At 44.4% G+C, this 26,920-nt stretch overlaps 1 protein-coding gene across 4 annotated transcripts in view; it reads left to right on the top strand.

Moving 5' to 3' along the window:
• The window catches only part of RABGAP1L (RAB GTPase activating protein 1 like), a 1,234,468-nt gene that overhangs the window by 350,229 nt on the left and 857,319 nt on the right, over positions 1-26,920 (top strand). For all 4 annotated transcript variants that reach the window (XM_069231590.1, XM_069231591.1, XM_069231592.1 and 1 more), the window contains 2 exons: positions 14,490-14,556; positions 16,169-16,271. In XM_069231590.1, coding sequence (XP_069087691.1) covers positions 14,490-14,556; positions 16,169-16,271 — 170 coding nt within the window. The remainder of the gene's footprint in view (positions 1-14,489; positions 14,557-16,168; positions 16,272-26,920) is intronic.

Here is a 26,920-nt window from a genome sequence, read left to right as displayed (position 1 = left end):
AAGAAGAGCTCCGGTGGCCCTTCGGGGTTTTCTTCCATCCCCGTCGGGGCCTGATCGGCCCGGCCACGTGTCTCTTCAAGGCTGATGGAACGGACCCCATTCCGCTTCTGTCCAAAATGCCATAACAAGTATCCATATACAGATCATCATCTGGTCTGTAACTTGTGTTTGTCACCAGAACACAAGGAGGATACTTGTGAGGCCTGTCGAGCGTTTCGGTCCAGGAAGACACTCAGGGACCGAAGAGCAAGAAGACTGCAAATGGCGTCGGCGCCGACAGGACAAGGGCGTTTCGAAGAGGAGGAAGAAACATTCTCCACCCAGGAGTCGGACTCTGAGGAGATCGATCCCGAGGAAACGCCGAAAACCGTGAGTAAGACGTCGAAAACAAAAACTCACGAGAAAAGCGCTAAAGCCCAGGGGACGCCACCGCCAACAGGCCATGGCTTAACCCGAAAAGTAGGTGACCGTTCATCGGCACCGAAAAAGGGCGAGCTGGTGTCGAAGTCATCCGACTCCGGTCGAGATACCGGCACACAGAAGATTCGGCACTGAGACACCGGCACCGAAACGGGTCGGCACCGAGAGAGCACGACGCCGAAAGTAAAAAAGGTTTCGTCGGAGCCGAAAAAAGCAGCCGAAAAGGTTTCGGTACCGAAATATCCGGCCTCTGAACCGAAAACAAGTTCCTACACTGAGGAACAAGGACTGTCCACACAAATGAAGACACATAGATTTGGACAGGAATTACAGGCAATAGAGCCAGATCACACACAAAGACGGCTCTTTATTCAAAAAGATACAGGGAAGATCAGCACTCTTCCTCCAGTCAAAATGAAACGCAAGCTTGCCTTCCAAGACACCACCACCATCCCCACATCACTCTCCGCAACCATCACCGGTAGCCACTCCACCAATGATGCAATCCCCAACTCATACAGGAATGAGTCAAGATGACCCTGACGCATGGGACCTTTATGACGCACCAGTGTCAGACAATAGTCCAGAATGCTATCCAGCTAAACCATCGCCACCAGAGGATAGTACAGGCTACGCACAAGTGGTGTCAAGAGCAGCTGCATTTCATAATGTCAGCCTTCATTCAGAGCCCATTGAAGATGACTTTCTTTTTAATACACTGTCGTCCACACACAGCCAATATCAGAGTCTTCCTATGCTACCCGGAATGCTAAAACACTCCAAACAAGTGTTTGAGGAGCCTGTTAAAGGGAGAGCCATTACTCCAAGAGTAGATAAAAAATATAAACCGCAACCAACAGACCCAGTGTACATTACACAACAGCTAACACCAGACTCTGTTGTAGTGGGAGCAGCGCGCAAAAGAGCCAACTCTCATACTTCAGGAGATGCACCACCTCCAGATAAAGAAAGTCGAAAATTCGATGCTGCAGGCAAAAGGGTGGCGGCACAGGCAGCAAACCAGTGGCGTATTGCAAATTCGCAAGCTTTGCTAGCCAGATATGATAGGGCCCATTGGGATGAGATGCAACACCTTATTGAACATTTACCCAAGGAGTTCCAAAAGAGAGCGCAGCAAGTAGAAGAAGAACAGGGTATCTCAAATAATCAGATACGGTCAGCAATGGATGCTGCAGACACAGCTGCTAGAACTGTCAACACAGCTGTAACAATAAGGAGACATGCATGGCTGCGTACATCAGGATTTAAACCAGAGATACAGCAAGCTGTGCTGAATATGCCATTCAACGGACAGCAGTTGTTTGGGCCGGAGGTGGACACTGCGATCGAAAAACTTAAAAAAGACACTGACACGGCCAAAGCCATGGGCGCACTCTACTCCCCACAGAGCAGAGGCACATTTCGAAAAACACAATTTCGAGGGGGGTTTCGAGGGCAAACTACAGAAGCCACAGCCTCACAAACAAAGCCCACTTACCAGAGCCAGTATCAGCGGGGAGGTTTTCGGGGACAATATAGAGGGGGACAATTTCAAAGGAACAGAGGAAAGTTCCAAAGTCCCAAAACTCCTCCAAACAAACAGTGACTTCAAGGTCACAAATCCCCAACACATAACACCTGTGGGGGGGAGACTAACCAAGTTTTACAAACATTGGGAGGAAATAACAACAGACACTTGGGTCTTAGCAATTATCCAGCATGGTTATTGCATAGAACTTATCAAATTCCCTCCAAACATTCCACCGAAAACACACAATATGTCAAAACAACATATAAATCTTCTAGGACTAGAAGTTCAAGCATTGCTCCAAAAAGAAGCAATAGAGTTAGTACCAAAACAAGAACTAAACACAGGAGTTTACTCACTGTACTTTCTGATACCCAAAAAAGACAAAACTCTAAGACCCATACTAGATCTCAGATTAGTAAATACATACATCAAATCAGACCATTTTCACATGGTTACATTACAAGAAGTAATCCCACTGCTCAAACAACAAGACTACATGACAACACTGGATCTAAAGGATGCATATTTCTATATACCAATACATCCTTTACACAAGAAGTACCTAAGGTTTGTATTCCAAGGGATACATTACCAATTCAAAGTGTTGCCATTCGGAATAACAACTGCGCCAAGAGTTTTTACAAAATGTCTAGCAGTAGTAGCTGCACATATCAGAAGGCAGCAAATACATGTGTTCCCGTACCAAGACGATTGGTTAATCAAAACCAACACGCAAAAACAGTGTTCACAACACACAAATTATGTCATACAAACCCTACACAAACTAGGTTTCTCAATCAATTACTCAAAGTCACACCTTCTGCCGTGTCAAACACAGCAATACCTAGGAGCAACAATCAACACAGTAAAAGGAATTGCCACTCCAAGTCCTCAAAGAGTCCAAACATTCCAAAATGTCATACAAGCCATGTATCCAAACCAAAAGATACAGGTCAAATTATTAATGAAACTCCTAGGCATGATGTCCTCATGCATAGCCATTGTCCCAAACGCAAGGTTGCACATGCGGCCCTTACAACAATGCCTAGCATCACAGTGGTCACAGGCACAGGGTCAACTTCTAGATCTGGTGTTGATAGACCGCCAAACATACATCTCGCTTCAATGGTGGAACAGTATAAATTTAAACCAAGGGCGGCCTTTTCAAGACCCAGTGCCACAATGCGTAATAACAACAGATGCATCCATGACAGGGTGGGGAGCACACCTCAATCAGCACAGCATCCAAGGACAATGGGACATTCACCAAAAACAGTTTCATATAAACCACTTAGAACTGTTAGCGGTATTTCTAGCTCTGAAAGCATTTCAACCCATAATAACCCACAAATACACTCTGGTCAAAACAGACAACATGACAACAATGTATTACCTAAACAAACAGGGAGGAACACACTCGACACAGTTGTGTCTCCTAACACAAAAAATATGGCATTGGGCGATTCGCAACCACATTCGCCTAATAGCACAATTTATTCCAGGGATTCAGAATCAGTTAGCAGACAATCTCTCTCGGGATCACCAACAGATCCACAAATGGGAAATTCACCCCCAAATACTGAACACTTACTTCAGAATGTGGGGAACGCCACAAATAGATCTATTTGCAACAAAAGAAAACTAAAAATGCCAAAACTTCGCATCCAGGTACCCACAACATCAGTCTCAGGGCAATGCACTATGGATGAACTGGTCAGGGATATTTGCGTACGCTTTTCCCCCTCTCCCACTTCTTCCATATCTAGTAAACAAGTTGAGTCAAACAAACTCAAACTCATACTAATAGCACCAACATGGGCAAGGCAACCTTGGTACACAACACTACTAGACCTTTCAGTAGTACCTCATATCAAACTGCCAAACAGACCAGATCTGTTAACACAATACAAACAACAGATCAGACATCCAAATCCAGCATCGCTGAATCTAGCAATTTGGCTCCTGAAATCCTAGAATTCGGGCACTTAGACCTCACACAGGAATGTATGGAGGTCATAAAACAGGCTAGAAAACCTACCACTAGACACTGTTATGCAAATAAGTGGAAAAGATTTGTTTATTACTGCCATAATAATCAAATTCAACCTTTACACGCATCTGCAAAAGAAATAGTAGGATACTTACTACATTTGCAAAAATCTAACCTAGCTTTCTCTTCCATTAAAATACATCTTACGGCAATTTCTGCTTACCTACAAATTACGCACTCAATTTCATTGTTTAGGATACCAGTCATAAAGGCGTTTATGGAAGGCCTAAAGAGAATTATACCACCAAGAACACCACCAGTTCCTTCATGGAACCTCAACATTGTCCTAACACGACTCATGGGTCCACCTTTTGAGCCCATGCACTCTTGTGAAATGCAATACTTAACGTGGAAATTTGCATTTTTAATTGCCATCACATCTCTAAGAAGAGTGAGTGAAATTCAAGCATTTACCGTTCAAGAACCATTTATTCAAATACACAAAAATAAAGTTGTTCTACGGACCAATCCTAAATGTTTACCAAAAGTAATCTCACCGTTCCACTTAAATCAAACGGTAGAATTACCAGTGTTCTTCCCACAGCCAGATTCTGTAGCCGAAAGAGCACTACATACATTAGACATCAAAAGAGCACTAATGTACTACATCGACAGAACAAAACTAATTCGAAAGACAAAACTACTATTTATCGCCTTTCAAAAACCTCATACAGGAAATCCAATTTCAAAACAAGGCATTGCTAGATGGATAGTTAAGTGCATTCAAACCTGCTATCTTAAAGCTAAAAGAGAACTGCCTATTACACCAAAGGCACACTCAACCAGAAAGAAAGGTGCTACCATGGCCTTTCTAGGAAATATTCCAATGAACGAAATATGTAAGGCAGCAACATGGTCTATGCCTCATACATTTACCAAGCACTACTGTGTAGATGTGCTAACTGCACAACAAGCAACAGTAGGTCAAGTTGTATTAAGAACATTATTTCAAACTACTTCAACTCCTACAGGCTGAACCACCGCTTTTGGGGAGATAACTGCTTACTAGTCTATGCACAGCATGTGTATCTGCAGCTACACATGCCATCGAACGGAAAATGTCACTTACCCAGTGTACATCTGTTCGTGGCATGAGACGCTGCAGATTCACATGCGCCCTCCCGCCTCCCCGGGAGCCTGTAGCCGTTTAGAAGTAGATCTTAAACATTTGTACATTTGTAAATATATTACTTAAAACTTTATTAGGAACATACGCATTCACTCCATTGCATGGGCACTATTACTAGCATACACAACTCCTACCTCACCCTCTGCGGGCAAAACAATCTAAGATGGAGTCGACGCCCATGCGCAATGGAGTCGAAATGGGAGGAGTCCCTCGGTCTTGTGACTCGTAAAGACTTCTTCGAAGAAAAACAACTTGTAACACTCCGAGCCCAACACCAGATGGCGGGATGTGCACAGCATGTGAATCTGCAGCGACTAATGCCACGAACAGATGTACACTGGGTAAGTGACATTTTCCATATATATATATATATATATATATATAGATATATATATATATATATATATATATATATATATTTATTCACTAAAATGCATAATTCTGTTTAGCATATACCACTTGACAGGGCTATGACGCTTACTGACCAAAAGATGACCTCCTGAATGGGTAAATTACGCGTTACGTTTTAGGAATTATTAAATAGTTACAGGAAAAATGCACATTTTAGGGCCATATGCGATATGACATGTTTGATATACTTAAGTCCTAAACCCTAAGTGTTTTACATTTTAGTCTTAAATGTTGGTTGTTTTATTGCAATGGTTTTAAGTTACTATGCAAATAAAGATGAACTGAACTTTACTCTGCAACACTCTATGCAACTATACTCTTAGCCAACTGCACTCTATGCCATTGTACTCTGCGCCACTGCTCTCTATGCCACTCTACTATGCACCACTCTACTCTGCACCACTGCACTCCAATATATTTTATGCCACTCTACTATACACCATTGCACTCTACGACAGTCTGCTTTGCAATACTGCACTTTTTGCCACTGAACTCTATTCTGCCTCACTCTACGCCACTCTAGGGCACTGCTCTCTATGCCATTCTACTCTTCATCACTTCACTCTACGCCACTTCACTCTACAAGACTTTACTCTGCAATACTACACTCACCGCTACTGATCTCTACGCCACTCTACCCTGCACCACTGCACTCTTTACCAATGCACTCTACTCCACACCTCTCCATGCCACTCTACTGCACTCTGTACCAATGCACTTTATGCCACTACGGTTTACATTGCTCCACACTACACCCTGTGCCAGTCCACTTTAATCTACTGTGCACCACTGCACTCTACAACACTCTGCTGTATGCCTTTGTACTCTACACAACTCCATTCCACTCTACACCGCTCCACTCTACTGCAGTCTGCCCTGCCCCGCGTTGCTCAATTCTACGCCACTGCTTTCTACACCACCTTTCTTAAAACCAATGCACTCTACTCCAATCTACTCTGCACCACTGCACTGTACGCCACTACACCATAGTCTGCAGTATTCTACGCCACTGCACTCTACACAAATGCACTCTACACCACTGCACTTTATGCCATTACAATCTACATCACTCCACACCACTCTAATCTGTTTGGCACCACTGCGCTCCAAGCTACTGTATGCCTCTGCACTCTACCCTGCACCACGCCCCTCTACCCCATATCACTCGACTCTGAAACAAGCTACTCTACGCCACTGTATTCTACACCTCTGTTCTTTTCACCACTCCACTCCACGCCATTAAACTGAACGCCACTACAATCTACTCTGCACTACTCTATTCTACGCCACTGCTCTCTATGCCGCTATACGCTGTCACTACACTCTGCGCCAATGCAATCTACTCTATTCAAAACCAGTACACTCTACACCACTGCACTCTATGCCAATCTAGTTTGCACCACTGTACTTTACGTTACTCCATGCTAGACCACTCTACAACACTCAAATCTACGAAAGTACACTCTGAAGCTGTACTCCATTAAACTCTACTCCACTCTATATACTCTGTTCCACTCTGTGCCACTCTACAACACTACTCCACTCTGACACTTTACGCAACTCTCTGTATGCCAATCCATGCCACTCCACTCTATTTTACGACACACTACTCCACTCTACTACTCTTGCCTATCCCACTCCAGTCTGACACTCTATGCCACTCCACTCTGCCACTTCACTCTATGCCTCTCCACTCGACAATACTCTACTCTACGCCAGCTCACTCTCCTACACTATTCCATTCTGTGCCACACCACTCTGACAATGTACTCCGCTCTGCCACTATACAATACTACTCCACTCAGCGCAACACCCTCTACTCCACTGTTCTACACCACTCAGCGACAGTCTGTGCCACTCCACTCTGTACCACTCTACTCCACTCTGACACTCTACTTCACTCATCTCTATGACCTCCCACTCTCTGTCATTCACTCATCTCTACGCCAATCCACTCTATGTCACTCCCTCCACAACACTCCACAGCACTCTATACCACGCCAATCCATGCCACTCCACGACACTCCACATTACTCTCCCTTGCCCCACTAACATATAGCCATTCTTAACAGCAGACCCACTGGTGTATAACATGTCTAAAACATATTGGCAAATCCAGTAGCTCTTGCATAGGCGAGGCATATAGGCTTTGCCAATACTTGTTTAATTGTCCATCTGGGATTGAGTTTGCATTCATACTGTTGTGTGGACATGGTCATTCATATATTTGTGAGATGATAGATGAGAAATGGTGACACATTAACTCAGGTGTTAGGCTGGCAGAGTGTGCCAGGCCACTCACTGTTTGGCTGAAACGTTTGACTAACAGGGTGAAGAGGAATTCTACAGCTTACTTGTTGTTAAGTCTTCCTACCAACAAATTAAAACCTCCCGTTATCTGCACTTTCAGTTCTGATGGTTGCAAGAATAACACTAGCACAGGAAATTCATCCCAAACATGGGTGCTGTCTTACCACAATGACAAGTGGATGGTTTGTGTTGATGGTGCAATGGACTGCCAAGCATTCAAACGTTGTGTTTTTTTGTTGAGTAGCTCAATATAGGTATTAGCTCCGCTGGGGGATTTATTTCCTGTTTTGTAGCATTCTGGAGAAAAAAACTTGTCAAATATAATGCTTGAACTGTCCCAAAAACGTCCAGTCAGACTGGAAATCATTTTTGCTAATTAGGGTGTGTACCATAAAGGAAATATTTTGATCTGAGTAGGTATTTTTTAGACACAATTTTAGATGAGCGGTGTGTGGATCAGTTGGCATTACTGGATGTGGTCTAATTTGTGACATGCCAATGGCCAGATTGGTTAGGTTGCTTGGTTCAGGTGCCAATGGAAGGTGCAAGGTGGGAATCCAATTTGAATAGCAAGTAGCTGGATGTATTTGGTGGTAGCCCCTTGGAAAGTCATTCGAGTAATCTGAGCGACTGATGCTTTAATGGTGGAGCAGCTATGAGGCTGTCTATGGCTTTAGTAGTTATTAGTGGGCATCCTACCAATTTGGGGCCATATGTACGAACACATTTTCCCATAGACCTAGAATGGGTAAATCCCTTTGATACATCTGGCCCTTGGTACCTACCCTGATCCTTGTAAGACTGTGAAAGATTGACCTTGTAGGAGGTCCTTACGATTCTGTTGCCTGTTTCAGCAGTTATATTGGCCCAGGTGTAGACGTTGATAGTGTGTTGTCTCTGATAATGTGCTTGAAAGACGATTCACCATCTGGCTGCTTTAAGGTTATATGATTACCTCTCTTCTATATAATGTCTATATGTGATACAACTGCTGCTCTCCATGTACATAACATATGCTGTCCATATTTAAAAGGGACGTGGGGTGCTTGATAGTGTCATAAGCAAGTTGTTCACAAAAAGGATGGCAAATACTCACCATTCTTCCAGGTTCAAAGAATGTAAAAGTCATAAATAGTGATATAATTCAAGAACTCCAGAGGTCAGATAGAAGGGACAAATACATGTTGGTAAGCATCAGCAAAACCAGAGACCAGAGAAGGTATCTGCAATGGAAGGGCACCCTTATGTTATGTGCCTCACTGGTAGACCTCTGCGACCTGCTATTAGTACCTAGGTTAAGATACGTTTGGTTCTCCTACTTTGACACATGTTCAAGCACATTTCAAGTGTACATTTGTGTTTGTGATTGGTAGAGGGTGGCATTGGCCTCAGTGATTACTCTGTGGTAGCGGTTTGCACTTCTTCCTTGATATCTTAAGCTCTGAGTAAGGACTTTGAGCTTCTTCAGGTTCCCTCCTGATCACGTTCATCAGGTGTACAGTCATGTTAGTGTAGGGGGAGCTTGTGCTCCCATTGTCCATGCTATCCCAGTTGTCTGGACTAATGCCTATTCGTGTCCATAAATGTCATGTTTATGAACATAGAGACACAGGTCTGTGGGACAATTATATGTTTTCAGGGCTCTTTTCTGTAAATGTTCAATCACAGGAAAGCGATTGCAGAGCAAGGTTTCTTTTTAATTACAAAAATAAATAAATAAATGTAGAAGTTGCAATTCTTCAGCTTATCGAGGGTAATGTGGCAACGCGAAGGCAGCCCTCTCAATTCAACGTGATGCTGAACCCATTTAGGGTGGGCATCACGGTTAGAAGGTGTTTGGCTCTTCTGGGTGATCAAGCAACAGTATTTAGTCTGTGTACCTAATTAATTTCTGTAGCGGCACTGAGTTATTAGCAGGGTTGTTCCTCCTGCATTGCCACTGCGGGAGGGCGGCGTGGTGTTCACAATTCTTGCTAAGACTTCTAAGGGTGGATCCATTTTGGACACTTTCCGAATTTGACTTCGGAATTTGTCATCCGCAAGCGTCCATATCTTCTCATCAGTCTGATAGAATCCTCAGACAACAAGGAAATGTCCATTTACCACACTCACGTGAACATAGCATTGCATCAAAGCCACATAACGGCCAAAGATACCTCAAAATATTTCAGATACCCGAAGCTGGACAACCATACACCCCAGCAGAACAAAACAAGCAGCAGCATCTTTATGCACCCCAATCCATGCCCACAATGTGGCAGATGCTGAGAACAGGATCTGGCTAGACATCAGTTAATACAATCTATCATTTAACAATACACTAATCTACTGCAACCTTGCCAGCCACTATCCAATATATGTCAGCTCTAGACACAACCTAATACAACATCAACACACCGCATTGTTCACTCTGATCAATGCGAATCCCAGAACCAATAAGAAAAGTGCCCCAGGACTATTCAGATTATGGATATGCGATGTAAAAATGCACATAACATTACTGTTTACAGATTCCGAAGCCGAAGTCTGCATTATCATTTAGAATTTTTGACCACCCAAAATATATTTTTACATGCTGTCGGGTACATAGCGCGCTTTATAAATTCACTAATTGATTGATTGATTGATGCTTGCATCAGAATTTCTTGGAACAGGCTCATCTGTTAGCTGGTGGAATTTCGAAGCCACCCACTCTTGGTATCAACTTCAGGTCGTGAAATTTAGAAGCTTTCATTTTTTGCATATGTGAACTGCTCCAAGATGACAGCTTCTCAATTCTGTTCTTTTGTTCTTGTTACTTGTTGTACTCCTGCTGGTCATTGCCTAGTGAAAATTGAACTCATAATAGGCCTGGAAGAGGGGTTCACAGCTATTGACAACTTCAGGCTCTTCCACAGTCACTGTTGGATGGTTTGGTAGCTGTAAGAGGGTCTTCATGTCTTCCCATCTTCACAGTAATGCTTTGTCTTGCTTCAGCAACCTCCTCCTTTAGCTGTGTGGTTTCCTGTCGCGTAAAGGACAGGAAACCACCCAGCTGAAGGAGGAGGTTGCTACCCTAAACGACCCTAGAGTGGTGTGCCCTGTTTTATAGAACAAGAGTGGGTATCCAGGCTTACTTGTTAGTGTCTCTAGTATGCCAAACTCTGTTATGTTCCCACCCTCACCCACCAACACCCTTAATCTAATATCATGCTTCCATTTTGTGTTGTAGCAGTTAGGAACTGTTTCTTTGGTCCCTTTTCATCCCCAAAGAAGCACAGACATGCGGTTTGAGTTTGCTAACTCTGTTGGGCAGCTGGAAAACGCGGGAGAAGGTTGCACACTCATGAAGAGGGTAGAATATATGAAAGAACCCTTTCTGAGAGGAGGCCTAGCCAGATCTTCAAGATCCACTTTGGTGCCACACAGCATAGTCTGTCTTACAGGGCTGCCCTCATGGTACCTACACGTATGCAGAGAGCAGAGTAGCGGTATCAGGCTGCACCAAGTTTCTCTGTGTAATTTCTCATGCTGGGCTTACCTTACCGGCTGAAGTGAATAGTGTAAACCAGGCTGAGTTGCCTAGTCCACAATGCCATCCTCATATACTGCCTGGTTGTATGTCAAGACTGAGCCCAGCATTCACCCATTAGGAAGTTAGCGGCCATTCTTCACCCCAGGCCCCCTAAGGCTTGATGCCTCTATGTTTTTACTTAACATGTATGCCCACTTGCTTCTCTCTTCCTGAAATCCAAGGTGCCATGTCTCCATTGAGCTCAGTGCCACTCAACACCTTTTATGTGGTTTGGGCACTGGCCTCTTTAGCAGTTTTTAGAAACTGGATTTTTGGTTGACTGGTGTGTAAGCCCTGGTCAAGCAGAAACCACAATCCTAGTCAGTGTAAGGCACAAGCAAACCCTAAATTAGCATGTGCTCACCCTCTGGTAGCTTGGCACAGAGCAGTCAGGCTTAACATAGAGGCAATGTGTAATATATTTGTGCAATGCTTCAAACAGTAAAACAGTGAACACACTACACAAAAAGATTCCACGCCCTACTAAAGAAACCTACGGCTGACCCGAGCGACCTGAAAAACTTCCGCCCCATCTCTCTTCTGCCTTTCCCAGCCAAAGTAATAGAGAAGACCGTCAACAAACAGCTGACCACCTTCCTGGAAGACAACAACCTGCTCGACCCCTCACAAACCGGATTCCGAACCAACCACAGCACTGAAACCGCCCTCATCTCAGTCACAGACGACATCAGAACCCTGATGGACAACAGTGAAACAGTCGCCCTCATTCTCCTCGACCTCTCGGCTGCCTTTGACACGTCTGTCACCGCACCCTAATCACCCGCCTCCGCTCCACCGGGATCCAAGGCCAGGCCCTGGATTGGATCGCCTCCTTCCTCGCAAACCGTTCACAAAGAGTTTACCTCCCTCCGTTTCGCTCAGAACCCACCGAGATCATCTGCGGCGTACCTCAAGGCTCATCACTCAGCCCGACACTCTTCAATGTCTACATGAGCCCCCTCGCCAACATCGTACGCAAGCACGACATCATCATCACCTCCTACGCCGACGACACCCAACTTATACTCTCCCTCACCAAGGACCCCGCCAGCTCCAAGACCAACCTACAAGAGGGTACGAAGGACGTCGCAGATTGGATGAGGCTCAGCCGCCTAAAGCTGAACTCTGAAAAAACGGAAGTCCTCATCCTCGGCAAAACCCCGTCCGCCTGCGACGACTCCTGGTGGCCCTCGGCACCGCACCGACCCCCACAGACCACGCCCGCAACCTCGGCTTCATCTTGGACCCTCTTCTCACCATGACTAAGTAAGTCAACGCCGTGTCCTCCGCCTGCTTCCTCACCCTCCGCATGCTCCGTAAGATCTTCCGCTGGATCCCCGCCGACACCAGAAAAACCGTGACCCACGCCCTCGTCACGAGCCGCCTGGACTACGGCAACACCCTCTACGCCGGGACCACAGCCAAAATCCAAAATCGCCTGCAACGCATTCAAAACGCCTCGGCCCGCCTCATCCTAGACGTACCCCGCAGCAGCCACATCTCCGCACACCTGAGACACCTGCATTGGCTCCCAGTCAGCAAAAGGATCACCTTCCGACCTCTCACCCACGCACACAAAGCCCTCCACGACAAGGGACCGGAATACCTCAACAGACGCCTCAGCTTCTACGTCCCCACCTGCCACCTGCGCTCCTCTGGCCTCGCTCTTGCTGCTGTCCCTCGCATCCGCCGCTCCACGGCGGGTGGGAGATCTTTCTCCTTCCTGGCGGCCAAGACCTGGAACTCCCTCCCCACCAGCCTAAGGACCACCCAGGACCACTCCGCTTTCCGGAGACTCCTAAAGACCTGGCTGTTCGAGCAGCGTTAACCCCCCCTTTTTTCCCCTAGCGCCTTGAGACCCGCACGGGTGAGTAGCGCGCTTTATAAATGTTAATGATTTGATTTGATTTGATTTAATGTCTGTCTCAATTTGGGTTACAGACGTTAACATCAGTCTAGAATAACAATGTGGGATGGATTGTCAAGGAGCATGCTGCCGCCTGCACCCCAGCCATGAGGGCTCCGTGCTTTAAGGCTGGACATGGCATGTGCTTAGAAGCCAGGGGCAGATGCACTGTTTTTGCTGATACACTCTTGGGTTCACTTAGACACTTGAGGAATTCATGGACGCATAAGTATCCCAGAACAGCTGACATTAGTGCAAGACATCAGATGTATATTTGCACCCAATTATAACCTGGGTGGTAAATGGGGGGGGGGGGGGGGGATAAAGTGATTTAAATGTTTTGCACCTATTTTGTTTGTGTTATTACTCCTTGCACAGTGTTTTGCATGTGTGATCACCACGAGCTGAAAATAAAATCAGATGCAAGCCCATTTTACTCCCAACTCCTGACCAGAGCAAGTGCTAAAGTGGAAGAAAGTGCTGTTTGCTCATTATTTTTTGTTTTGAACAATTACTCCTGAGTCTAAATGACCCATTATGTGACAGGAAGTTCAAGTCTGAGCTCTGCCACTAACATGCTAGATGTATTTGGGTTTCTTTTACCTAATGGAATATCCTTCAGCCTGACTGAATGGGCGGTCTCTCAGCATTGGTCACCGGCTACCTGATATCGAATGGCCAACCCGTTATTATAGTTCCGTAGCTAGTTTAGTATAGGTGAGTAAAGTACATGCAGGCAAAGTATCCCTGTTCCGTGGTTTGACTTGTGCTTGCCCTGCAGAGTTTGTGTGTTGTGCATGGATGTTCGTTTTCTGGTTTTCCCTCAACCGAAGTGCTCCAGGCTTGCAAACTTCAAGCCATGTTCCATCATCAAATCCTCCTTTCGGGCTGTACTGAAAGTCTTCCTAGATAGGTGAGTTTTTGTTTTAATTAAAGAAATACTTACTACATCCACAATCTGTGAACAGAACAAGCGAAAGTTTACCATCAAAAGAAAGAACTCTAAACAACTTGGAAGTCCTCTGTTTCTGAGACACACATGCTTAATGAAGCATCTGGTACAATTGTGATGATTTTATCTAAATCTTTCGTGACATCTGAGCATGCCTGTATATTTAACACTAGGACTTTCATTTCTAATTTCTTTATTTTCTTTTCTTGTCTTTTTATTCAATCCAGATGCTTTGGGATGCTTTTAAGCCCAGGACGAAATGTCAAGAACAGCGATATGCACTTACTGGATATGGTAATAACTTCATTGTGTTAGAATGCACTTTAATTTGCTCCTCCCTTACTTCATCTTTCTGATTCTGTGGGCTCATCCTGTTTCCTCTCCAACCCGGCGATAGAAGGACTTGAGGCAGCAGGAAGGTATGGCATCTTTCCAGACGGCCTCCTTCCCAGTGAGCTGAATGTTACTGCTTACAGCCCAGTTACTGCCCTTACCCCTCTTTCAGTCTTCAGTGGGAATCCTTGAATACTTCCCTGGTTATACAAGAAACAACTTACCACAAGGACTACCAGATATAACTCATCAAGTCTCTGCTAGTCATGCTAGTAAGCTTGCAAGAGCTGTCCTGCAGGACCTATTTTGATCTGTGGCCGCTCTAAGGTTTGTGCTAATGCCCAAATGAGGGCAATATTTTCAGGATGCAAGGGGGACTAGGTGTAGCTTTTACAAATGAACAAACATGAGCATTTGAGGGCACAAAGGGTAGATGGAAACTGGCCTTCCAGTGGTTACTGGAATAGTAAAATGAATGGTGAATCAGTGCTTATTCTTGCCTCTGCATTCACTGCCATATGGTTTGCTTTGCATTCAATTAGCTGTTTTCAGTAAAACGATTCACCCTAGCAAAAACATGACCTCAAACCATGATTTCGTTTTTGTTTTCGTTACAAAATGTTGCACCCTGAATCCCCGGCAAAGCTGAAACAATTGTCTTTTTACTAAATTCTGTCAGTTAGTTTGAAATTCCATTGTAATCGATCAATCAAGTCACTATACGCATTTCCTATTTGAAAAGGATAAGATGGCCTGAAGCCTGTGTATTCTGGAGGCCCCTCCCATCATGATAGCCTCCTTTAAATGGATGTACCTAAACCTTGGGCAGGTTCATAACATGTGCCGGAGTAGGCAGAGATGATATAATGATCTGTTCTCTAGCAGTTGCAAATGGCGGAGTAGAATTTTTTGTGCTTCTTCCTTTGGGAGGCTTTTCCAAGTGAGGCATCAAAATTTCCCAGCAACTAAGAGACAGTATTGGCTGATTGGTTGTTTCTCAGTTAAATCAGATTTGCTAATACTGCTGTGTAAGTTAAGCTTGAAGAGTTCGAATGTTCTGTTATTAGTCAGGTGGTTAAGTTTCAGTATTTAAAATCCTGATAGCTGCAGCAAAGAATGCTTCCAATTCTATGCCTGATGGGCGTGCACGAAGGCACAGCAATTCGTCCCCTAAAATTAAAATTGGTGGATAAAAAAGGCATGTTTGGAAATGTAGCAAGCTCGGATATCTCATTTGCTGCCGGTTCATTCCTCTACCTGTAGGGAGAATCCGCAGAAAACGAGCCTTAGCAATAGTGGACATTAAGCACTGCTTTAGAACTGGAATTGAATCTAGGAAAGACAGAAGAGACTGAAACGAGACGCATGTGATTAGGACAAAAATTGTCTTGTAAGACTGCTCATATTTCTGCAGGGGCAAAGTCAAACATGCAGTTGTTCACTTGTACTATGGCTTGTTTATTTATTGGAATTGGAGGATTGAATGTTCAGTTGTGAAAGTTGCTACAATGTAATTTCTTATTGATGTGGCTATCAAACCCCCCTTTCTATCCGCATGTCTGCTTCTTCTCAGGAGTCAATGGGTAAGAGCTGTGATGGCAGAGCCTACGTCATTACCGGCGTATGGGATCCAAATGCACAGACCTTCCAAGTCCTCAATGAGGAGACCCCAAAAGGTACTTTTTTGTTTTTGGATTTAGAAAACGTGTTCTTTGTTGAAGTTCTGATATTAAGATAATTTATGGGGCCTCCTCCAGTTTTTTAAATTGGTGTTCACATCTTTTGCTAATGTATTAGAAAGTGGTTGGCTGGACTTTGGTCAACAGCCTGTCCACAGAGGTGCGGGACAGATAAGTGTGGGTGCACACCAAAAAAAAACAGCATTAATAACTTTCATTTGTGTTTGTTGTATTTAATAGTCCTTTTCCTATTTCCGTTCTCGCGTAACATTGTGGCTCTTGTAGATATATGGTTTACAGTTAATCTGCTAGATCAAAACTGAATCCAGTCCGGGACTTAATTGCTCGAATATTGATTTTTGACTTCTCATACAATGGTCTATGTTCTATTACCAGCGAAGAACGAACAACTAAATCAGTACCATGTGGCTTCAAGCCTGTCACCATCATACACAGAGAAGTCTCCACCGGGCACAAAAAAAGCTGAGCTAGTTTATGAATTATAGCCAGGGCAATAGAATAACGTAGCTTTGCGCCTGTGATGTTTTCCGCATAATTATGGGTATGCCGCATTTGCCATATGAGCCATCATCTGCTGCATAATCTGCTGATTTTAACAAAAAAATGTTTCTAGCTCAAATGGATCAAAAGTTAATGAAAACGCAGGGATACATGGTGCCGTGCAGTGGAAGGTCCTTCGCAAAGGTTGACTTGTCACTTTTCTGTTGCTTATTCGTGTATTTGGGTGTCACACAGGGCTAATGAGATGAAAACTTTGCCCAGAAAGAGTTAGCATGTGTTAAAATGACAAAATAATGGAGTAATACTATAACAAAATGTGGCGCTATGTGCCGCACAGTTACATTTTCTTGCCGCATAATTTAGTCAAGCCATCTGCATAAATTGGTCCTCCCCTGACCCATAATTCCAGTGGCCCTGGCTATAGAAAAAGAGAGCTTAACTGCAGTGACAGTAGAACATATTTCAATAAAAAGGCTGTAAAGGGTGTCTGTCCCCCCAGGCATAAGCCATGCCAGATGGGCAGTTCCTTTCTATGGGAGAGACTCTCCTTCACATATTAACCCAATTCTGGCCTGAAGGAGCACTGAACTATCACAGCAAGGAAAGTTCAATAATGTCTCTGCTAATGTATGCATGTGCTCTGACAAATGCTTTAAAAAACATAAGTTTACTTTTCCTGGTTGTACTCTTTGAATTGCATATTCTTTTTTTATTGCGCATTTTACTGTTTTTAAAATTTTAATCAAAACAAATATATATATAGTCTATCCCATCTATGCAAGATTTATACGTACATGTCTCTGTTAACTAAAAATCTACCCTTTGAGTCTCATTGTATATTGTTCTCTAGTAGGAAAAGTAGGGTACTTGTAAACGTTTTGGTTTATGTTAATAAGACTTCAAGTCTTTGTGGATCAAGTCCCTGGTCTCTCAACAGTGTATAATTGGATTAGCAATTCACTTTTGAACTTTTTTGTTTTTTCAACTTTTTTCACCCGGCACTGGTATCGCTTTGCGATTGTGGATGCTAGTGTTGTTTAATGGCTTATTAAATAAGCACATTTACTTTTACCTACATGGATTTGACAGCCACTTCAGTTTCAGTCTACACTGTCTTCCACCATCAGTGAGTTAACTGATTGTCCTAATGATTGCTAGTGTTGCCGCTGTTTTTAGTGTTTTGATGAATAATTGAACCTGTTAGTTTGCACATCTGGTTGAAGCCAATACCATTAAAACCAAAGTAAGTTAAAAGTTCACACAGATGGTCTAACCCAATATCCTCGGCATAGTTTTCTCAAGGTTGAACTTTTTTCAAATTTGCCTCACATGGGAAGTTCCTGCCATGTCTGTCTTTCTCAAATCCCTTTTGTCTTCCATGTGTAGTATAGTACTTTCATACTCTGCCTATCTGGGCACGTCTGATCTCCGTCTTGTCAGTCTCGAACCTCCTGAAAGTTTCCAGGTCATCAATATTTGCCTTTGCGCTAATAATGCAAGATCTATGAATTGCTACTAGGTGTCTTGTTCTTGGGGTGGGAAATAAGCTCAGCAAGTAGAGTTCTAGTTTCTACAGAACCGATTTTCCAGTGGCTTAAGTTAAGGTGTGTATAATTTCCCTCCTTTATACTATTAAATTTATGCATTTGAAGACCATATGATAAAATCCCACTTCCGCAGCCCCACATCTTGGGTAAAACAAATTCACCTCTACCTAAAGTATACTTATCTTTCAGGGATGGGATGAGCTCTGTGCATTAAGTTAAACTGTTTGAGTTTAAAACAAGCATTTCTGGAAACTCCAGGTTCATAACTTGGTATTTTACATCTGTCTGCCTCCTCTATTCCTCTACCAGCGCCTGTCACCCATTTATCCATAAGTCCTTCTAGCAAGCATTTCAGTATGTTGAGAAGTGTTTGATATAATATTGACACACCATCTTTACTGTTTTAATGTGCATATTAACTGTACACCGTTGTGATTAGAAGGCGCTGTCTCTCTATCCCCTTGCATCAGTCTCAGTGACCTAGCTTTTCACCCATACAGTAAGCACTGTCACTAGGGGTATTTTAGTCTTGAAGTTCTTGAAACAGTCTAATTTTGCCATTGATAAAGGTCTCCTTCCATCTTAATACCCTTCTCCAACCACACCACCAAGTGTCTTGGGCTGTCCTTTTCCTGTAGTCCTGGTAGGTCTACGAGAGGAACACTAGAGGCATACAGTCATAATTTGTGAGTTCATGAACATATGAGCAGTACCTGAGAACTTCAGGTTACATATTCAGACCACGTCCAAAAGTGATCTCCCAGGAAGGGACCAGTATAAAGTACAAAGCTCACAAACCTCCATAGTGCACCTGGGTCAGTGTAAAATGGAGAAAAAAAGAACAAAGGTTATAGTATGAGGTTACATTATTCTTATATATTTTAAGGTTATATTATTCATAGTACCATTGTGACACGGACATGCCACACATGGTGCTTGGAAAGCTAGGGTTCGGGTCAGCTATGTTGTGTCAGAGGTAAGCCACACATGTAGGATTATCAATTAGGTGTGTTTTCTACAGTCCTTGTTGGGGTGGTGATAAAACTCCAGAATAATGGCCTTTTTTTAGGCCTTGCCTACTAGAAAGTACATGCTCTGTCTGTTGGGAGTCATATTGTGGCATGGAACCCCTCCACCCCCCCATTACTTACCATTGGTTTTCTTTCCTGTCACTCTTATTCTTGTCCCAGCTTACCAATCTTTTGCTTGTCCCTCCCATGGAGCATAACCTTGTTACCATTGCTTTTGATTAACTGGTGTCTGTGATTCAATGGCTCGGTTTCGAATCGCCACTTTTTTTCTTTTGGTTTAAGCAGTCATTGAGTGCATGTGCTTTCCAGCTGTCTCTCTTGTGTGCTTCTTCCCCCACCCGCACTCTGTGTCGTTGTCTGTTGCCTGTGAGCTCCTCCCCCATTATTGTGATTACCCTTGGGCATGCTCCCCTTTGCTTTCCCACTTGTGTGATTCTCCTTCACCTGCTCCACGTTGCTATCTTTCACCTGTTTGCTGCCTCCAGTGCCCCACTTCCTCTGTCTTCTGCTTCCCCCCCATCCACCCCCCCTGTGTTGCTCACCGTCAACCCGGCACCCTTCTCTTGCTTCGGCCCTTTGTTGCTTCCTCCCCATCCCTGTGTTGCTTCCATCCCCCAGTTGCATCCCCACCCGCTTAAATTTTTTGACATTTTCCTTTCTATTTAGTTGTTGATTCAAATCAGATCAGTAACTACAAAAGCAAAAAAGTGGCTGCCTCATTTTTGCTCCTACAAAATAACATGGCCGACAACGTTGAAGACTTTTTTAAAATTCTTTAGCTATGCTGCACAGCATTGCTAAAAACATTGGCAACGGCAGGCCTTTTGGCTTTGCCAGTACTAGTTCCTTATACTGCTGTAGTCCAGATTGATTAGTCTTTGATTTTCTCTCTTAAACACAATCTGTTCTTCGCCACTCAAGTGGCATTGCATTTATGTATTTTTTTTATTTAACTTTTTTCTTTAGTACCCTTGCAGCAACTGATTTAAATGTGCTTTACATTGTAACATTAATAAGCAAAAAAATAGCATTAGAAACAACAAAAATTTGCACTGCGTGGTAGAAGTGTGAATCTCTATAATGCTATAAACCAGAATGGAATAAAGTTTGAGTAGATAAGACAGTGAAGTTTTTCTCTTTTTTGGCATTTATGCTTCCCAGATGATCTTCATCCAGTCCAGTCAGGAACCTTTTCACATGTGGTCTAGCATGCTGGGGTTTGGAGGTGCATATTCTGTAAAGAATCTTGTTAGGTCGAGCGCGCAAGCTCTCTGCATGCTATAATCTATCTTTGGGCTTTTAACCCCGCCCACCGCACGCTGACCCCTCGTTCATGGGCTTACCTTTCAAAAATCCTTTGCTATCATTGGCAAATGCTTTACGTTTGTCCCTCCTTGGGGCAGTTTTGTTACCACCTTGGCCATCAACCCTATTACATGGATAATTCCACGTTTGCCGATACATTTGACTGCGAGCAAACTTCTTTTTTCCTTTTGTGTCTCTCCTTCGCGATCATGCTCATGGCAGCCATGGCGCTGTGAATTGGCTTGCTTATGTCAATTGTTTTGCTGTTCATTTTCAATTTATGTAGCAAGAAAAGTCCAGTTAGCAATTTACAGTGCTAATAGCTCTAACTCGAGACCCATTGCATTGAAAATGCTTGTTTTTATCAGCTACCACCCTCTCTAGTATGTATGTTGTTTTTACAGCTCTTAGGTACTGCACAGATTGTGATAGGAAATGCTGTATAAAAGTTATTTATTTTTTCTTAGTATGTCGAAGAAAGAGAACAGGAGTGGGAAAATATTTTCACAGGGACTTTCTGGATACTCGGTGAAGACATATTTAATTGGACATCTTAAACTACAGCCCTTGCCGCTTTTTTTCGGAGGGGGCATTCACAGTGGTCTGAAAGGAGAGAGAGTTTGCTACCGAATTGTACCAGTTACCATAATATGAAGGAGAAGGTCTGTTAGCTCCAGATTCGCCATATGTGTGATCTGTAGGTCCCAGTAAAATTAACAGCTACTACTGAAGTTTGAAATGTACAGTTCCACCCTGGGCTGGTGATCACTTTCAGAAAGATAGTGAAAATATACAAGCACAAATGTACTACCAGGAAAGGAGAAGGTTTTATTTTTATGGTGTTCTGCCACAGTATTGAATTTTAAATATCATTTTGTCAAAATATTGACTCCAGTATATCGGCTACCCTGATTTCATGAATGATAGTATATACAGTAACTTGAAAACGAATATATTGTCAAGGTTTGTAGATGTGGATTTAGGAATAGTAAATCTATACTTAACACTATGGGGGTCATTCTAACTTCGGCGGGCGGCTGAGGCCGCCCGCCAAAGTTCCCCCGCCAGAACACCGCAGCGTGGTCAAATGACCGCCGCGGTGATTCTGACTTTCCCGCTGGGCGGGCGGGCGACCGCTAAAAGGCCGGCCGCCTGCCCAGCGGGAAAGCACCAGCAACGAGGATGCCGGCTCCGAATGGAGCCGGCGGAGTTGCTGGTGTGTGACGGGTGCAGTTGCACCCGTCGCGATTTTCAGTGTCTGCCACGCAGACACTGAAAATCAATGTGGGGCCCTGTTAGGGGGCCCCTGCAGTGGCATGGGCACTGCAGGGGCCCCCAGGGGCCCCACGGCACCCGTTCCCGCCAGCCAGGTTCTGGCGGTGAAAACCGCCAGAACCAGGCTGGCGGGAAGGGGGTCGGAATCCCCAAGCAGCGCCGCCGTGGAGGATTCCCTGGGGCAGCGGGAAGCCGGCGGGAAACCGCAGGCTTCCCTTTTCTGACCGCGGCTTTACCGCCGCGGTCAGAATGCCCCCGGAAGCACCGCCAGCCTGTTGGCGGTGCTTCCGCGGTCGTTGGCCCTGACGGTCCATGACCGCCAGGGTCAGAATGACCCCCTATGAATTTACCTTCCACTTTCTGTCAAGCCTGCATATTGCCAGGGTGATATTTTGTCGCTAGACGCGGACGCACAACCGTTTTTGGTGGAGCGTGTTGGACCACACTATATCGAGAACCTTACTGATCTTCCCGGCTACGTATGACAGTACTGTACACCTTGAGGCCCCGCAGTTACCATGATACGAAGGAGAACATCTCTTCAGCCCTAAACTGCCCATTTGTCATGGGCTGCATCTGATTGGGGAAGCTGCCTCTCACAGCTGTTCACCTTTGATTGCCTCGCCTTTATTGAGTTTTTTTCCCCAGTCACTACTGCTAAGGGCCCTTTTCGCTGAAGCTCGTTAAATTGCTTGCTGGGGGGGAAAACACAAAGGCTGTGCTAGACAGTGTGTGTGAGGTAATTTTACACTGCATTGCCTCTGTAATATATTCATTTATCAACTCTCCGTGGTAATACGAATAAAGAAAAACCAAGCATATTGTTATTTTTAGATTTACTCTTTTTCAGTGTTAATGAAGTAGTCAAAATGCTGAGCTGTGTGGGATGCAGACACGAGATTTGGGAAAGCAGGTCAACCTTGCTTCTTTTTGCTTATTAATACGAAAGAAATAACATGCCTCCCGCAGGATTCCAGTTTAGTGTTGGCTCAGGCACATCTTGCCTCAGGTGAAACTGTGCGTGAGTGTTTGAATTGGGAATGGATATGGATGGTGCTGCAAGGTAGGCATCTATGTGGAGCTCACTGCAGGCCTTTGGAGGCAGAAAGGAGGATGCAGGGTGGCTGATGGACGGAGAACACCTAGGTCATCCGGTCAATTCACAGAGCTGATTTTAAGAGTGTGCTGTATTGGTGATCTGAAAGTGAGGTTCTGTTTGGGAGATGAATAGCAATGGACTTTCATGCTTATGTGGTGAATTATGATGATGTGGGAGAGCAAGAAAAGAAACCATGATGAAACCTGAAGCTGATGATATAGGTTTTATCATCATCTCTAACTTTTTCACTGTGGTCAGCAACTGACTATTTAATTCACATCAACACTGAAAGGTGTTTTTTTGTATATATTAATTGTTGGAGATATATAGATATATTTGTGTTATACAGGCAGCAATCACGCCTGTGCTGTTAAGGTTAGATCAGTCTTTCCATTGAAAAGGCATTTTTTTTCATTTTCTTAAAATCCTTGGTGCTGTTCAACGAATCTGATAAAAAGAAATTCAATAAAAAAAGTTCGTCCACTTTTGGTTTGGTGTGACAGGTTTTGGGCAGATTCATCAAGAAGGGGCCAAAAAAGATGGTTAAAAAGTGATATTTACCATTTTAGCTCTTGTAGGATTCTTTGCTTCTCGATCCAGAAAAATGGCTGTATTAAAAATGAAAATTAATTTAAAAATAGATCTTTGCACAAGAATGGGCCCTCTCTTGGTTTGGAATAATTTTCAAGATATTAGTGTCTGACAACTGATTCGGTTTGGGCATGAGAACGTTAAACTATAGAGATGTCTTGACAGTTGGGAAGGTGTATTTTTGATTTGCATATATTTACATATAACTTTAGTGCATTTTATTAATCTGCACAAAATTTGGCAGATGCTTAGCTTGTTTAGTTTACTCTTGCTATTTTTACGTTTGTGTAGGTTCAACACCACTGTGATTGCTCTTGACATTTGCCTCCAGGGCAGACTGCAAGCACCACAATCCTCTAGCCCTCCAGGAGGAAGAGGAGCTGCAGGGGATAGCGTCACATAAAGTGAGACACGTTCCCTCACATGGGACACCCACAATGCTGTGATTGCTCCTGACACTTGCTTCTGGGCAGACTGATGTTGTATAGCTATTTTAGCCTTATTTTAGACACGTTTTTCTAGCAAACTAGGCCTGCCGTTGTGCACTTTAGCCCAGTTAAATTTTCTTCAGCATCACCTTGTTTTTTTAGCATTAGCCACATTTGCGGTGTTGTTTTATTTTCTTTGTCTAATTGTTCTTTCTCCTAGGAAAGCATCATGTTCTTAGTACTGCATTCTTTTCACTTTGTGCTTTCCTCAAGACTGCAGGCAGATAGGATTGCTGGCAAAAGGGGTACGCTGTGTCTCCGACATTCACAGAAACCTACTCATCCTTACCTAGGGACATTTTCCTAGAACATCAGTTGTTTTATTATAAAACACTTCTCTGTCCCATAGTTGTTAGAGGGAGATTCCAGCCAGATGGCCACGACTGCATGCTGATTGCTGATCTTCTTCGCTACAGCTGCTTGCTTAGACTACCAAATCCCTGGCCTATACGGGGACGATGTCTTTTTAGACAACAGGCTTCCCTGCTCAGGTATGAGGGATGATGTATTCCCAAGGGGGGAACCTAAAGGGCTGATTAGGACTTATCACGCTGTGCTCTAACATAGCTTAGGTAGGAAAGATATATATATCATTCCTAGTGACAGTATGGTGGAACTGTTTTTGTGTTTCACTCTCCTTGTCACAATTTTGCTTCTATTGTGTTTTATTATCTTAGTTATTGCATTAAATGCCATTTTATGTAAGATGCAGTTACTTCAATAACCCTTATTGAACTATATTCTGCCTCTGTTTCTCTTTTCCTGTGTGAGACTAATGTAACCGAGAGAAAGGGGTGAGATCTGATTGACCACGATTCCCCTGAGCAGGCTCTCTTGTCATGCGCCCGGTTGCCACAACCATCTTTGCTCTTGGGCAGAGATGAGGCGCTGCTAGTTCACTGAAAAACCTGTATTAGTAGGCCAGCAGGTATCACGTGGTGTGGGATTGTACTCAGTACCGTACAATCCAGGTGATTCTGCCACCCAAATCCAGTAGCCTCATTAGGATAATGAGAACCTACATGACACTGCAATCTCCACGGTCCTCCAGACATCCAGGAGAAGAAGGTTCTGTGGGGTATAGTGCTACAAAGCGAGAGATGCCTTCCCACGTGGGACGCCGCCACCGCTTTGAATGTTCCTGACACTTGCTTCTGGGACGGACTGCAAGCACCACAAACCTCTAGCTCTCTGGGAGGGAAGGAGGGGCTGTGGGGAATAGAGCTACATAGCGTGAGACATCTTCCCACATGTGGGACACCGCCACAGCTGTGATTGTTCCTGACACTTGCCTCTGGGGCGGACTGCAAGCACCACAATCCTCTAGCTCTCCAGGTTAGAAGGAGGGGCTGTGGGGGATAGAGCTACATAGCGTGAGACATCTTCCCACACGTGGGGCGCCAACACCACTGTGATTGATCCCGACACTTGCCTCTGGGTCAGACTGCAAGCACCACAATCCTCTAACCCTCCAGGATAAGGAGGGGCTGCGGGGGATAACGCTACACACCGTGAGACACCTTTCCACACGCAGGACGTGGGCTGGACATGCCCTGGTGCGGCCCAGGCAAAGACCCTGGGACCGTCTGCACCCGTCAGAGCATAGAGGAGGCTGGGCTTGGCCACCTCTCTAATGTTTACCCTTTCTTGCTAACAGTGGGCAAACAGAAGTCTACCAGCAGTATTAGCCCCTTTCATTTGAAAGTGCCCCTCAAATGTCAGTTGATTGTTTAGTTTCTTACATCAGCCGTGGGGGCCTTGAATGAGGAAATATTATCCGCAAAGGAAATATTGGACATCATGATGGAGAAAGGTGCGGACAGTATAGCCCTTGGTGCCAATGCTAGAGACCTAAATGGAACAGTTCTGACAGTGAGGGAGGGGGAACCTGTCCTGTTTGACAGAGCACCTAGAGAGAATACTACAGGTAAAATCCCAACCTCCCACTGTCCTCCTCCATTAAGAAGGACTCCCGGCCCAAGCCTAAAAGAGATCTAGGAGCTAAGCCCAAGATTGGACAAAGGAAATCTGCCATGATAAAGAACAATAAGGAGGCGACTTCCCTCGCCAAACCACACATAATGCTGGACCAGGGGGAGACCTTGTGTTCTGATTCTGTAGCCCACTGTGTTGCAAAAGATTTTGAGACCTTGTTTATTAACTTAAGTGTGATGGACGACTTTCTTACTAAACTGAAATCGCTGGATTTAACTATTAACAATTTATCTAATTTAGTGTACAAAGTTGGGGGTAGGGCTTTGAGCAGACGGGAGCAACTTGTGCAAACTTGGTCCACACCACAGCCCCCCCTCCTCAACCAAATAACATTCCCATAGAAAACCATGGTGAGAGATCGCAACTGGGGCCTAATCTTCCCATGGAAAAAATGTGATGCCACCAGGAACAACCAACCTAACCGTGAGAGGGACAGTCCTCAGGGTTCATAGAGCCTGTCAGCACCTTGGATAAGTTGACGGCCCATTCAAACAGCTGGGCAGTGGAGACCGAGTCCCACTGAGTGGGGCAGACCAGGGCACGCAGCTCACAGTAGGCTGCAGTTGCCTACTGAATCCATGCCACTAGTGGCTGTTCTGGCCAGTGTCCCGCCACTGAGTCCAAGGGAGGTAGAAACATCCCCAGAGCTCATTTGGAAAGAAGTTACTCATTGATGTAACTCTCAAAAAGGAGTTGGCAAAAACGTACTAACTCACATCATTATGGCAAGAAGAGTAAACTGGATAGGTCAGAGAGAGAAGATGGGAAAGGGGGGCTGCATTATTAACTTGAC

This window comes from Pleurodeles waltl, chromosome 4_2 (genome assembly GCF_031143425.1).
Source record: "Pleurodeles waltl isolate 20211129_DDA chromosome 4_2, aPleWal1.hap1.20221129, whole genome shotgun sequence".
NCBI classification, from domain to species: Eukaryota; Metazoa; Chordata; class Amphibia; order Caudata; family Salamandridae; genus Pleurodeles; species Pleurodeles waltl.
This window is presented reverse-complemented; position numbering and strand designations above follow the sequence as displayed.